This window comes from Engystomops pustulosus, chromosome 4 (assembly GCF_040894005.1).
Source record: "Engystomops pustulosus chromosome 4, aEngPut4.maternal, whole genome shotgun sequence".
Lineage (NCBI taxonomy): Eukaryota > Metazoa > Chordata > Amphibia > Anura > Leptodactylidae > Engystomops > Engystomops pustulosus.
This window is the reverse complement of record NC_092414.1, coordinates 39,088,098-39,104,471: the sequence shown is the minus strand read 5'-3', so window position 1 is coordinate 39,104,471 and position 16,374 is coordinate 39,088,098. Positions and strand designations below refer to the sequence as shown.

The following is a 16,374-nucleotide window of genomic DNA, read 5'->3' as shown; positions in this document are numbered from 1 at the left end:
TTGACGATATATTGGGGACAGGGCTAGAGGCTACATACTTTTAGCAGAGGCTATTGGCTATATATTGGGAGGGACGGGTGGCAGGCTGTATACTGGGGGGCAGGGGCTGCAGGCAATAAACTGTGGGGCAGTGGCTCCTGGCTATATACCGGGGACAGGAGTTGCTGGCTATATCCTGGGGTGCGGGGGCTACAGGCTCTGTACTGGGGGAAGGTGCTGCTGGCCATATACTGGGGGCAGGGGCTGCTGGCTATATACTGGGGGCGTGGTCTCTTGCTCGCGTCATGATGTGCACCGCCGTCGGCACACACTATGTCAGCAAGCAGCTGACATCATGGTACATGCAACAGCACCACGCAGGGGTCCCGGAGCCTCAATAGAAAGAAGAGGACCTGCCAGGGGGTGTCGGATGAGGGGCTACATTTTTTTTTTAATATGCTGGGTAGTCCTTGGGGAAGGGGTACAAGCTATATAATGGAGGGCAGGGGCTGCAGGCAATATAATGGGAGGCAGGGGCTACAGGATATATAATGGAGAGTGCAGGGGCTGCAGGCTATATAATGGAGAGGGCAGGGTCTGCAGGCTATATACTAGGGGGCAGGGACTGCTGGCTATATAGTGGGGGCAGGGGCTACAGGCTGTATACTGGGGGCATGGGCTGCTGGCTATATACTGGGGGCAGGGGCTGCAGGCTATATACTGGGGCCAGGGGCCACAGGCTATATACTGGGGGGCATGGCCTGCTGGCTATATACTGGGGGCAGGGACTGCTGGTTTTATTCTGGGGGCATGGGCTGCAGGCTATATACTGGGGCAGGCTCTACAGGTTATCTAATGGGGGCAGGGGCTACAGGCTATATACTGGTGGGCAAGGGCTCAGGCTATATACTGGGGGGTAGGGGCTGCAGGCTATAAACTGGGGGCAGGGGCTGCTGGATGTATACTGGGGGCAGGAGCTTGCTGTCTATATACTGAGGATACGGGGCTTCTGGATATATACTGGGGGCATTGGCTGGCAGGCTGTATACTAGGCTTAGGGCGCTGTCACACTGGGCGTTCTTGGACCGTTTTTAAACAGACTGAAAATGCATGCGTTTTATATGTTTACCATGCGTTTGGCTGGCTTTAATCTGTTTCACAGCTGCCTACATTTCTAGAAATTAGGATAACCAATTTCAGCCAGTCAAACACATGGTAAACATACAAAACGCATGTGTTTTTAATACATTTAAAAATGTTCCAAGAATGCACTGTGTGGCAGCACCCTTAAACTTGAGTTTCTAGGCTTTCACAGTTTGTTGTGGTAAAATGAGATACCTCGGCTTATACTCAGGTTGGCTTATACTTGAGTATATATGGTACATTTTTTAGGCCACCCTGAAAAATTGTGGGTCCCCTCTCATTTCCCCATCTTATTGTGGCCTAAATTTCTCCCCCCTCTTATTATGGGTCCCCTTGTATATCCCCTTTTATCCCCCCCCTCATTTTGTAGCCCCTCATCTCCCCCTCTCTTATTGTGAGCCCCCTTGTATCTCTCCCTCTTAATGTGGGTCCCCTTTCATCTCCCCCTCATTTTGTAGCCCCTCACCCCCCACTCTTATTGTCGTAACCATTGGTTATGACTGAGGGTTGAAACGCGTAAACTTTTCCTATATTTGTGCACACTACCCATGTTTTTAGCCTTTATATGGAATAAAATTTAATGCCTGGTACTATCCTTCTTTTTTCTTGGACTATCGAATGTACTCACCTGAAGCAACTCAGCGTCCCTTAGTCCATGCAAAGTCTCTCATTTCTCCGTTCCATGACATTGTCTACACTTGGTGAGCTGTATCCATTTTTTCTTTCTTTTTGATTCATTGTTTTCACCTGTTAGTGTGGTCTTCTCTCCTCTTTATAGCATAGTTAAATAAAACAAACACCACACACCTCAAACTTCCATGTTCCCCAGCAGCTCCTCCTCTTCTCTGCAAGCCGGCAGGCGATGACGTCATAATATTGTGACTGCCGACCTGCTCTAAACAGCAGCAGAGAGGCACAATGATCATGCCTCTCTGCATCACCATTGCTTTCTACTCCATTGGGCACAGAATTACCAAGGTACCGAAAGGAAAAAGGGGCGAAGTCGGCTTGGCTAGGGAGTGGAGTCGGCACGGCTAGGGGGCAGAGTCGGCATGGCTAGGGGGCGGAGCCAGTAGGTGTCAGGCCCACCTGTGCTTTCACCGTCACCCCAGTGGGTCAGTTTGTTTATGTGTTTCCATTTTTCCCACCCCACCTACAAAAATCTGAAACTTTTTCCTTTTTTCCATGTAAAACACTAAGTGAGGGCTTGTTTTCTGCATATGGAATTGCACTTCATAGTGAGGGTATTTGATATTCTATGCCGTGTAGTGGGAAGTGGGGAAAAAAATTCCACATGCAGTGAAAAAAAAGCATTTGCAACATTTTGTAGTGGGCTTGGATTTTATGGCTTTTACTGTGCATCCCAAATGACCTGTCTCCTTTATTATTTGGGTTGGTACGATCACAGGTATGCTAAATTTATTTAGGTTTTATTGTATTTTAATACATTTAGGAAAAAAACATTTTGTAAAAACATTAAAACATTTTGTGAAAAATAAATTCTTTATTTTGCCATTTTCTGGCACCAATAATAATTTCATACTGTAGTGTACGGAGCTGTGTGTAGTGTAAATTTTTGTGAGATGAGCCGATGTTTTCATTGTTACCATTCTGAGTACTGTACCGCCTTTTCATCATTTTTTATTGCATTTCTTATATGTTGCAAAATGCAGAAAAAGTAATGTTTGTACTATTTGGGGCTCTGAAGCTTTGGGCTAATTTGTGCAGCCAGCTGCACGATACCCACATCTAGTGCACATGCTCTACAGCTTCCGAGAGATAGGTGATGTCACCGTTTTTCGGGAGCATAAAAGGGAGGGAAGGCGGGCAGTACTGCTTGATGCACACTATGGGCATGCATAATTATGCTAATACCCGAGCACAAGCTGTTTATTGCTTTCACTATTCAAGCCCTGAACCTGCATCAGCTTAACACCTGTTTAATTTCAAGAAAATTGTTTTCAGGTTTGGTCATTTAAATTATTACTTTGGAAATGATTTGTCCGAACAATTTGCACTTTCCACTTTTTGCCATCGTTCCACTAATAGCTCCGGACTCATACCATGGATTAACAGTGCTTTTTGGTATTTACAGGGTTCAAACCCTAATCCAAACACATGAAAACGACCATCATGTCTTAATGTTAAATTGGCTGCCAGAGTTAAGAATCCAAAATAGACATCATCCAATGGGAAGACGGGCATCTTCAGGGATATCTCGTACAGGAGCCTGGCTGAGGGACCACTGAAAATAAACCCTCCGCCTGATAGAAAGTTTGGATAGATGGGTTCTGGGTATAGATATTTTGAAATAATGTTTCTGCCAGAACGCGTGACACCCTCACGAGCCATTACATTTCCATGCAGAACCCAAGGGTTGGAGCCGAATGTCTCTATAAGATTAACCAAAACTGGAGGGTTGACATACATATCGTCATCACCTGTAAATATACAAAAAGTACTTATGAAATACAGTTTGTCCCGAAACACTCCCCAGGCAATGATAAGAAATAAAAGTAACCTTGCTGTCACATTACTAATATTTCACTCTCCACAAAGCACATGATGCTTTGCTATACTACATTTCCCCTGAAATGACATTGACACGAAAAGACTACATATATTTACAGAGAGTATTGGGCAGATAAGTAATTTTAAACATAACTTTTAATACCTTAAAATGTATTGTTTGTGGATGAGACAATAACATCCACCTTTGTAGAGAGTGATCAGTAGTCAGAACTACTTCAGGAACCTGACACCACTACTCCCTTAAAGAGGACCTGTCAGGACGATTTTGGACACTAAAACACCTACCGGTTCTTAAAGACCAGTGGTTTAGTGTCCCAAATAGCACTTTATCAAGTGCATCCGGTGGGAGTTTCAGTGATGAGACCCACACAAATCACAAAAATGAGGGGTCCGATGGGGTCCCAGTTACTTCAGTTGGACCCATGGTCGCTACGAAAGAGTAATGGAGCAGACCACGATTCATGAACGTTCTACTCCATTCATCTTTGTGGAGATGACGGTTATCACCAGTAGGGGCATCAGTCCACCTTTGTTGGTTCCTTATGTAGCTCTGACCACTCACTACAAAGGTGGATGTTATTGTCCACTGCACAAAAAATAAAGATAGTTCTCTCAAGCAACTTTGTGAGAACATCTATATGGAAAAATAGTACAGTCACCACAACTACTGCACACACATACACATACATCTTGCACCTTATTCTTTGAGCGAATACATTTTAATAACTATGACTAAAAGTTATGTTTTATCTGTCCAATAAAATAATCCCTATTAAACTACTGGCCACCTCAGGTAAGGTATGAAATGTCTATTCTAGAATTCCCTCTTTTATGTGAAACCACGGTTATTTACTGAGAAAAAATCTCCAACAAAGTCTACTGCCTGAGGTTTAGAGACTGCAGGGGCATTGTCATTTCAGACGCATCTATCTTTGGTTCTATAGCAACTAAAAACGTGTTTGGTGTTGCAAAATGCATGTGGTATCATTTTAAAGATAAGAATCTAATATCTCAGAATGCTCAACGTTATTTTAACTGCCTCTATCTCTGGTACTGTAGAACACAGAACATCATAAAACATGTTTCGAGGTATTATAGAACTGAAGATAGAGACATCTGAGGTGACACGCCCCTTGTAGCCCCTAACCTTACACCACGTTCCAAAATATTATGCAAATTATATTTATCTTTGATATTCCTAAAGAGTCGGCAAATGACAGTCAGTATAATAAAAGTCATCACCCATTAGAGTATGAATCCAATTTTGCTAAACAAATCTCTCAATGATAACAGCATATTAGTCTAATAGTTTAAATGCACAGATCCAAATTATTATGCACAGCAGAGTTTCCAAACATTTTATAGGTTGTAAAGAACTGAAAAAGGCCATTTGTGGAATTTTCAGCATTAGGAGGTCACATTCACTGAAACCGAAAGCTATTTCACTCCAAAATATCCTAACAGGCCAAGTTACATGTAAGATAGGACCCAACTTCACAATTTTTGTATCCATTGAACTTGTGAGTTTTTGGAGAGTTTCTACTTGAATTTCTTTCCATGATGTCAGAACAGCCTCCCAGAGCTGCTGTATTGATGTGAACTGACTTCCACCATCATATATATTTTGCTTGATGATACAACAAAGGTTCTCTATAGGGTTGAGGTCAGGGGAAGATAATGGCCACACAATGAGATTCTCTCCTTTTATGCCTATAGCAGCCAATGACAAAGAGGTATATTTGCAGCATTAGATGGTGCTTTGTCATGCACGAAGATAATTTTGCTCCGGTAGGCATGATTCTTCTTTTTGTACCATGGAAGAAAGTGGTCAGAAACTCTTTATACTTTGTCGAGGTAATTTTCACACCCTAAGGGTCCTACCAGCTATCTCCTTATGATTGTGTCCCATATCATGACTCCGCCACCTCCTTGCTGAAGTTACAGCCTTGTTGGGGCATGGTGGCTATCCACCAACCATCCATTACTCCATCCATCTGGACCATCCAGGGTTGCCAACACTCATCAGTAAACAAGACTGTTTAAAAATTAGTCTTAATGTATGTCTGGGTCCACTAACCCTACCCCTAACCCTATCATCAAGCAAAAGATCTATGAGGGTAGAAGGCCTTTCATAACAAAACAGCTGCTCTAGGAGCTATTCTGACATCATGCAAAGAAATTCAAGCAGAAAGTCGGTAAAAACTCACAAGTTTAATGGATGCCAGAATTGTGAAGGTGATATCAAAGAAGGGTTCTATGTTCCATGTAAGTTTACCTGTTGGGATGTTTTGGATTGAAATAGCTTTATATTTCAGTGACTGTGACCTCCTAATGCTGCTAATTCAACACATGACCATTTTCAGTTCTTTACAACTTATAAAAGGTTGAAAAATCAGCTGTGTAAAATAATTTAGAACTGTGCATTTTTTCTTAAATTTTGTTCATTAAAATTGAATTTATACTGGCTTCCATTTGCATTGACCATTCTGGAAAATCAGAGATAATATCATTTGCATAATAATTTGGAACGTGGTGTAAGTAAACAGATGCAATTTCACATAAATAGGAAAGTCCATAAGGAATGGCCCTTCCCCAGAAAAACATGATCCGTGTGGGGCCGACACCAGATATACTGGTAGATAATAATGTTTTATCCTGATGATAAGATGCAAATCATCTGTAAATCCCCTTTAACAACACATCCTTTACACCACCTACCTTTATATATAAATGCTACCTTGGAGAGATTGTGGACTATATATTCTAATAAGCATCTTTCCTTGAGAGGTAAGCTATGGTATCCTTCCTTAAGATCCCATTGTAGAATATCTCCATATTCTTTGCTTTCAATCTTCACAAGTTCCATTTGTCCAGAGACATTTGTGTCACCTATGAGAAATACGGGTCTCAACACATAACCACCCAGCTGCCATTCTCGAGCCCATGTTTGTCTGAGTGCTTTCCGTCTGCTCGTTGAAGCTGGGCGAGATTTAACAGCCAGAATGATGAGCGATTTTGAGGGCTCATGATAAATGTCCGGGGTGAGGATTACTTTACAAACATAGTCTTGAATATAAGGGAACTCTTCCTGTAATCGGGAGAAGTTCAGATGGAACTCATTTACTCCATCATTCAGGGTTACTGACTCCCTATGAGGAGGTAAAATGTAAGATGGAGACTTGTTTTCAAGGTGAACCACTTGTGTCAATTGTATGGAGGATGTCCCTTGGTTTGTAAACATAGATGACCAAAACATTCCAGTGAGGAAAGCCAGTAACAAAATGAGAGGAACAGCATGCGTCTTCATTGTAACCTGAGGAAACAAAAAAATTCAGGACTTTACTGGAAACTGATAGTGGAAATGTAGATATGTGGCCCGCTAAGCATCTTTTGGTATCTTCATGAGCATCAGGCAGAAGCCTAAGAACAGGGGTAGCAGCCATAGGCAGCTATGAGACCCAGAGTGTCCATAGGCCCAGAGACCTGGCCTGACACCATAAAGGAGGGAGTGTACCATTATGTACACATTTTGCTGCACATTATATAGTTTAATACATACATAACCATGCACATCTAAGTCAGGATGGCGGGACAAGGAATCTCTCATCTTTACTTCCTGTTGTCTACTTCCCCCATGTGATCTGCAGCTACTGGGTTGCATAAAATCATATCTGTGGCCTCTGATCCCCTGGGATAAGAAGACTGTCTGGCTGTGTGTACATACAGTACATGTGTGTATAAATGTATTTCTGTCTGTATCTGCTGTATTTGTGTGTGTATACTGTGGGCCACATTTCCTAAAGCCCCTGCACCAGTTTTCTCTCAGACTTTGTATATTCTTTTATGTGTAAACTGCTTGCACGTGAATTTAAGACGTGTCCGTGCTACATATGTGTCACACACAACTAATTTGTGTCACAGCTGCACTATTCCAGTTGTGGTACAAATTTCTGCAATGAAAGGGGAGTTCAGGTGCACAGTCGGACTGCCAGCCATGTTTATCTTGCAAAGTCAGACAGAAGTGGGTGGCACGGCCTTTGTTAAACGTGCGCCAAAAAAACAGCTGGTGAACAGTGCAGGAGCGCCAGATTCTTTGAGAATGGGCGCCACAAATCCTGAATCTGGTGCACCCTGCACACTTTGCATGTAAACTGTGTAGGGTGCATTGTTTATGATAAATGTGCACCTGTATGCACCAGGATATGATACATATATACTATGTGTGTATATAGAGTGTCTGTACTGAGCAAATTTGATGTATATACTGTATGTATAACTGTTTGGGTGTGTACATAATGGGGCAGATTTATCAAGCAGTCTGAAAGTCAGAATATTTCCAATTGCCCATGGCAACCAATCACAGCTCCCCTTTAAAATATTCATGAGCACTGGTGAAATGAAAGCTGAGCTGTGATTGGTTGCCATGGGCAACTGGAAATATTCTGACTTTCAGACTGCTTGATAAATCTGCCCCAATGTGTGTATACATAGCTCCCAACTGTCCTGGGTTTGGCTGGACAGTTCCAGATTTTAGGCACAGTCCTGCCGTCCCAGGTGGTTGTGAGAATGTCCCGTGGTGTCCCTCAATGTCCCGACTTCTGGTCCCCACCCCAACACACTGGATGTGCAGAGCTGGGACCAGGAGATGGGATCGGTTTCTGCTCCCTCTGTCTCTTTTTAAACAACAAAAAAGGTACTTACTTTTCCATTGATCCCCTGCAGTCCTGCTTCTTTCTTTCCCTGGGATCTGAGATGACATGGAGGAGTGGGGCGGACCAGCCAAGGGGAGGAGCTACCTTCACACATCTCTGTACAAAGACGTGTGGAGATAGCTCTTCCCTTCAACTGGACCTGCTCAGAGTCATCTTATAGCCCCGGAAAGAGGAGGAAGCAGGACTGCTGAAGATGGAGGAGGGAGGCCACAATATGACGAGGATGGAGGAGGGAGGCCACAATATTATGGAGGGTGGCCACGTTAGGGAGGATGGGGGACAGATACCACAATATGAGGGAGGATGACATTAAAAAGGAGGCGTTATATGTTTGCTGAGTTGCATTATGGGGTACTATATTGGTCCTTATGGGGGTTGGCATTATACTATGTGGGGGCCATTAAGGTCGATATTTTACTGTGTTTGGTCAGTGGGACAGTGGTTTAGGAAAAAGGGTGGGGCTTTCTCTCTCTCTTTCTCTAGCCCAAAACTTGGGAAGTATGTATACTGTATGAATATGTTTTTGCACCTAAATTGCCCCAAATGAACAAGTTGATAATGATGAATGGTTATTAGGCATAGCAAAACATCTGGATTGGTAAGATTTTTGCTGCGTTGCTACTGGCGCAAAAACAGTGCGACAGTAGGAAAAGGTGCAAAAACAACAGAAAAAACAAGTGATATGGAATGGGTGTTCTGCAGATGTTTGCACTGCATTTATGATGCTCCTAAAAAGTTGCTAAAAGGCACAAAAATACACCTGCTCTGAGCAACTGCACTTGAAAAAACTCTCTTTTCTTTACTGGAAACAAAGGTCAATGCTTCAAAAATTTCAAATGAACTCTATGTAACATGAAAAAATGCTTCTGAACAGTTTAAAATGTAAAATTTCATCATCTTTCAATTAAAATGGCCGTCACATTTTTGAGTGGTATTATTATCAATCTTAATGTGCAGGCTCAATTTCATATACATTATAATAAAAAAGACAGCAATATTTTTTTTTTATACATATCTTTTACTTTTAGTTTCTTCATAATATGTAGTCTGGACATTGAACAAGCATTCACTTTTTGTGTAAAAATGAAGCTAGGAATGTTCTGTTACCTTTTCTCATTCTAGCTTCCTTATTGGCCATAAATGAGATCTACGTAAATTAGATCTTCTTTATAGGGGAAAAAGTTGCGACTATTTAGGCGCAAATTAATCGGCTGTGCGACAATTCAAAACGCATTTAATAAGGCAAAAAAACAACATAAATAAATTTATAAGACAAGAAAAGTAGACAAATAGAACAGAGTTTATAATTTTTTTGCCAAAATTTCTACATTGCAATTTTTGTGATCATTTTTGTTTTAAATGAGTTTGAAATATAAAATTATTAGAATCCCCCTATGAATCTCTCTATTTCCAAAAGTACACCCTTCAAACTATAAAAAACAGCTTTTAGGAAGATTTCTAACCTTTTGAGCGTTGCATAGCAATTATAATTGATACTTATCTTTAAATCTGCTATGCATTTTCTCCTGAGTGCGGAGACTCCCCACGCGTGGACGTTACTTGTTGTATGGGCGGACAGCGAGGCACAGAAGGGAAGGAGTGCCCTGCAGCTACCATTTTTATCCTATAGAACTTCGTGGATTTTAGTTTCCTCATTGGTGCCTTTCGGAAACTATAAAATTTTAGTTTTTCCGTTAGCGAAGGCAAGTGTGCATAATTTTTTTTGTGGGATGAGAGATATATTTTCTAGTAATACCATTTTGGGGTTGCTATGCCCCATTGTTGAACATATTGGGGCACATTTACTAAAGGCTTTGCGCCAAACTGAATCGCACCAGTCGCCTTATTTAACATGCAAATTGTGTTGCATGCCCTATGTTAAAGAAGCACCACAAAAAAAGTTGGTGAACTCTGTCGGGTCAGGGCTGGGAAGAGACAGATTCATGATTTCTTACGCGTGTTCTTAATCGGTCGCACTTTAAGTGAAGTTTCCTTCTTAGTAAATGTGCCCCATGAACTTTTTGTGGGGGTTGGAGGAGTAGAATAGCATCAATTATGTTATTGTTTTTTTTACTTTATTTTTTTTGGTATATATATAGTCTAATAAACATCTTTTATTGTATGGGTAAGTATGGTGGCGTGGATACCATACTTAGATATTTTTTATCACGTTTTACTAAATTTCTCAAAATAAAACCTAATATAGGGAATTTATCGTTTTTGCATCGTCGTCTTCTAAGTGGTATAACACTTTCATTTTTTTGTCTATGGAGCTTGTTCATAGCTTGTTTTTTGAAGGACAAGTAGTACTTTGCACCAGTATCATTCTGGAGTAGATATGTTTTTGGATCATTTTCTATTGCATTTTGAGTGGGAAAAAATTGGTAAAAATCATATTTTGGTGGATTTATTTACAGTTTATTTTAGGGTGTTCATCATGCAAGTTTAATAATGACTTATTTTTAAATCGGATCGTTATGGGCGCGGTGATACTATATGTGTGGGGATTATGTTATGATTTTGACCTTTTTCACATTATGGGGCACATATACTTAGAAAGTCGGAAACTGCACTAAAAGTGCTATTTCGGTGTATAATGCTGAGTGGCCCGACAGACTTCAGCATCTTTTTTGTGGAGCAACTTAAACATAGGGTGTGCGACACAATTTGCAAGTTAAATACGGCGCTTGGTTCGAATCAGTAGGAACGATTGACCGCATGCCCCCTAATTTGTGTCACATGTAGGCTAGCGCAGTTGCACCACGAAAGGGTTGCGTGCGACACAGTAGCGGCGCAGACACTTCTTAAATACCTGTGCAAGCCATTTTAGCCTAGAGGAAGGTGCACAGTCAGACAAAAGTGCGGCGCAAAGCCTTTAGTAAATGTGCCCCTATATTTCATTTTATGTGATAATAGGGATTTTGGGCATTTTTTACTTTTTTATTACTTCCACTATGGGACATCAATAAGAAATCATCTGATTGTTTGTTCAAGATAACACGCTGCAATACTGAGTGGGGGGGCGATTGTGGGGGAGAGACCCCCAGCAGGCGAGTTAAATGACACAGTCGCACTGACCGCAGCATTTAATGGGTTAAACACCCACAATTGGAGCTCACTCCAACCGCGGGTGTTATACTGGGGAGTGACACAGCTACGATATATCTGACGCTGAGACGCAAAGAGGTTAAAAAGGACACAATAGAACAGGAATGGGTGCAGAGGAGAGCAACCAATATTATTAGGGGAATGGTGGGACTAAAATACAATGATATATTACTAAAATTGGGGTTGTTCAGCTTAGCAAAAAGACAACTAATGGGAGACCTCATTACAATATACAAATATATCTGAATTGGCAGTACCAGGAGCTCTCCAAAGATTTTTTTATGCCTTGGCCAATGGCCAAGACAAGGGGGCATCCAACTATCGCCAAAGACAAAGGATATTTACTTTAAGAGCAGTGAGACTATATAAGTCTCTGCCACAAGATGTTGTAATGGCTGATAATTTGAACAAGTTCTGGAGAGGCCTGGATATCTCTCTGGAGAGCAATAATATAACAGTGTATGGGAATAAAACTTTTTGTTAGTAGTTTCTGTTGAACCAGGAAGTTATTCTGACTGCCATATTAGGGGTTGAGAAGGAATTTGTCCCTGCTTTGGGCCATTGGCATCAGCCTTGCAGGGTTTTTGCCTTCCTCTGGATCAACGCAATATAATGTATAGGTTGGACTTGATGGACTGATGTCTTTTTCTAACCTTTTTTACTATGATACAACGATAAGAAGCTCCTTCTACTCTGCACTTGTTACTTGTTTAAATTGCAGCTTTTTGAAATGGTTAACTTCATAAAAAAATCCTGTCCACACACTCACCAATCACACTCAAACCTCTCTAGCAATCGTGGATTGCCACTCGGGTGGAAGGGCTGCTGCCCATGGCTTAATGCACCCAAAGGGTCAAAGGTAGATGATCCTCCCCTAAGGGCGGGGCGCCCTCTACTCGAGTCAATATCAGAGAGGGGGGGAGGACAGAGGACTACAATATGAAGGGAATGGAAGACAACAATATGAGGGGGATCAAGGACAGGAGACCATAATATTAAAGGAATGGAGGACAGGAGGCCACAGTATGAAGTGGACGCGAGGCCACAATATGATGGGTATGGAGGACAGGGGCCACAATAGCAATGGAGAACTGGAGGCCACAACATGAAGGGAGGACAGAGTGGCACAATATAAGGGCGATGGAGAACAGGGGCAAGGGGCTGGGCTTTGGGTGTGGTTTATGGAAAAAGGGGAGGTACTTTTTGTCCCTCTTTCTCTAGCCCGAAAGTTGACAGGTGTGCAGAGGTGGATGTTCCATCAAGGATATTGTATCTCAGGGGATAAAAGTAAAATTCTTGATAAACTCTCCTGAAGATTCCACAAGGCTTTTTAAAAAAGATAAACCTGGACTTCCATCTGCTGCCAAATGCACCCTAACAGATATGCAAGATGCAGAACTTTTCCAATTCTCACAACCTTCATACAGCCCAGGGCTAAAGAAATGATTTTCTTTATCCACCCCTGCTCTCCACCATGGCTAAGACCAGAGATCTTTCTGAGGAAACCAGGGACAAAATTGTATACCAGCTCAAGGCTGAAATGAGCTACTGAGCGGACAGCTTCGAGTGAAGACAACAACTATTGGAGCAATTATAAGAAAATGGAAGATACACAGGATTACTGTCAGTCTCTCTCTATCACAGATGAAGTGTACTTGTAGATGGGAATGTTTGTAGAATCGGCAGTGATTTAAAAATGTTTATTTTCTCCACTCAATGTATATATATATCCAAATGGAAAAAAACAGCACTCTCACAGGCAGAGATGAAGAAAAGTAGATCCTTTATTCCATAAAAATTGTGACGTTTCAGCCCCTAAGGAGCCTTTCTCAAGCCTATATATTACATCATAATTGTTGTGCTGCTTTTCTACTTTTTAGCATACATATATTTATATTGTTTTCTGTTTGGATTGTTACTTCTTTATATTTTAATCTATTAGAGATAGCTTGAAATAGATAAATAAAGAGATATAGGTAGGAAGATAGATATATACCAGATAGAAAGAAAGATAGATAGATAGATAGATAGATAGATAGATAGATAGATAGATAGGTAGATATGAGATAGATATATGTAAGATTAGATAGATATTAGATAAATAGATTCATAACTGTATATACGTAGCTATATACAGAATCTAACTGTCTATGATTGGCATCTGGAACAATCCCAGAAAAATTGACATGCACACAGGACACTGGACAATAATAAAATCATTTACCTCTTAAATCAGATAAGGCTACATTGGAGCTTTCATCTAGTTCATAATCCACAGGACAAAGTTCGGGCAAGGATGAGAAGATGAGAAGAGGGGGCACAAGACACAGCAGGGAACACAAATGGCAAAAATTATTGAAGAAAAGCAATGTCCACACGAAGAGCTAAGGGTAAGAAGTGCTTGTGGTAAGTATCTTGTCTGATGATGTATTGGACGTACAATATACGGTGTATTCTCCTGAAAGTCTGAAATGGGCTGGCCTTAATAGGAAACTGTGGCCTATTTAATCATATTAAGCTGAAATACTGGTTTTCTTACCTGAGGGCATTTCATACTAATCGGAGTTTTCAATCAACTGTTCATCTGGAATTAGTAAAAGTTTATTTTTGTCCGTTGTCATTCTTCTCTACAATGTTATTGTGCAAATTTGGCAGCCCCTAATATAGTTAGGGAATCATACAGAACGGGGAAGCTGTATCACTTGGTTTATTTGTAGTTAGTTTTTTATTTAGTGCTGTTTGTTTTGTCGCAGTACATTTGTGCCTTTGTTGCGACTGAACACCAAACTATCTGACATCAAAAATAACCATGTTTTCCTCATTTATCCTCGGCATCCAGATGTTTTGCTGCACCTATTAAAGATTCAAATTTGCATCCACATATACATCCCCAAAGACAGTTGTCTGAATGAGGCTTTAGCAGGCGTTAAAAGCAGAATAGAAAAACAAGTTAGAAAAGCAGGGAGAACAGGAAAGATTTATACAAAGGTACAATTAGCAATAGTTAAAATAGAGGTCAAATATGTGTATTCAGTTCATGTTATTGTTTGAACGTTACCATTTTCTGTTGCTACCTTTCTAGCTTAGTCAAGCTGTAACTCCCTTATAGTATTGTATTTGGACTTTACATCAATGCCTCGGGGACACCTCATACCGAGACAACAGCTTGAATATGTATATTGTCTACTATTGCTATAAAACAATAAAAAGATTGTTTTAAAAAAAAAAGCAGGGAGAGGGGGAGCTTAAAGACAATACAGATAAGTGACCCTGTGTAGAAGGTCTGCTGTGAGTGTAATTTTCATGCTTCAGAAGCAGAAGGAAGGCTTTAGGAGGCTTACCGTATATACTCGAGTATAAGACAAAAATGTGCCGAAAAACCCTAACATGTTTGAGTCTATGAAAAAAACACCTTTCTGATGCCCCCCCCATCTTCTGAAGCTCCGGCTCCGTCTTCAGGTCCCTGTGTGCTGCGTTTTATACACCATGATGTCAGTCGTTTGCCGAAGTCATGGATGTAATGCAATGGCGGGTCCTCATATAGGCGCTATGGGTGGTCGCCCGGGGTCTTCGACTCCCAAGGGGTCCATTACCTCCTTAACCCACATTAGCCTCTTTTATATTCCGGCAGCAATACTGGACCTTGTGTGTGAGTATATAAGAAAGTTTCAGACAGTCCAAAGCTTCCTCACTGTGGACTCATAAAATGACCTATAACCCTGAGCTGTCATGAATGATGCTTGCCATGCACGCCTCCTCCGCTGCGTTTTAGCTGACCAACAAGTTTTCAGTCTTCACAGAACTTTAAAAGGTCACAAGGGGAGGGGGCCAGAAACATGTTAGCTTGCAGGACACCTGGTAGTTGATCCGGGGGGAAGTGATGATGGAAGGTAGGGGGAGCTGTGTATGAGGGGGCTGTATACAATGAAACTGGGGGAGTGGTATATAATGATATAGAGGAAACAGCATATGGGGACTGTATATAAGGCAATAGGGGGTAAATTGTATATTTGGGTGAATATAATGAAACTGGGGGGTATATAATGAAAAAGGAGCTATATATAATGAAATGGGGAAAACTGTATATGGAGGCTGTATATAAGGAAATGGGGTGAGCTGTATATAATGAAATTGGGAGAGCTGTGTATGGGAGGGCTTTATAAAAATGAACCTGGGGCAGCTGTATATAAGGAAAATGATCTGTATATAAATAACTCAATTAGAGGGCTGTATAAAAAATCAAAGCAGTCTATATATAAATTTATTGAGGGGGGTTCTATATTCATTACTCAGGGTGGCACTGTATATAAAATCATTAGGGGGTGCTAAATATAAATTACGAGCATTTATTCAGGGGGAATATAATAGACAGTATATTAAAATACAATTCAACAGCTGCAATGTGGATGTTTTATAGGAACAGTTATGTACTTATGGGGACAGTCAGTGTGAACAGTTGTGTTGTAAGGGATATATTTTATTATCCAGGTGACATTATACTGTAACGACTATGGCATTTTTAGGGGTGCAGTGTGAAGATGCTAAGACATCTGGGAGAAAATTAAGCAGCAGGAGTCACAGCCAGGAGAAGTCATAATGAAGTTTTCCTCCTGTTGGAGTAGTTCTTCCCCTGTGGGTTACTTGTCCTATTGTTACCGACTAACTTTACACAGTGCGAGACAGAAAATTGGATTCTTGGTACTTTGGATGTAAATCCTTTGTACGCTGCATGGGAAAGACATAAAAGAAAATTAGATACTACCCTAGCTACCCCTCAAATTACCTTTGTATTAGAGGGAAAGTAATACACACATAATTTTTATTTTGACACACAGTACATCCTCCAATGCACTGGGACTGCCATGGGAACCAGGTTTGCGCCCAGCTACGCAAATCATTT

The 16,374-nt window shown here is 41.1% G+C and overlaps 1 protein-coding gene across 1 annotated transcript; it reads right to left on the bottom strand.

The window, feature by feature from the left end:
• Nucleotides 1-2,512: 2,512 nt before the first annotated feature.
• LOC140128939 (beta-1,3-galactosyltransferase 5-like) lies at nucleotides 2,513-13,937 on the bottom strand. Its single transcript, XM_072150618.1, has 3 exons — nucleotides 13,699-13,937; nucleotides 6,373-6,967; nucleotides 2,513-3,563 (listed from the first exon to the last, which is right to left on the bottom strand). Exons 2-3 carry the CDS (start codon nucleotides 6,959-6,961, stop codon nucleotides 3,106-3,108), a joined length of 1,047 nt encoding a protein of 348 aa, XP_072006719.1. The 5' UTR covers nucleotides 6,962-6,967; nucleotides 13,699-13,937; the 3' UTR covers nucleotides 2,513-3,105.
• Between the last annotated feature and the right edge of the window lie 2,437 nt (nucleotides 13,938-16,374).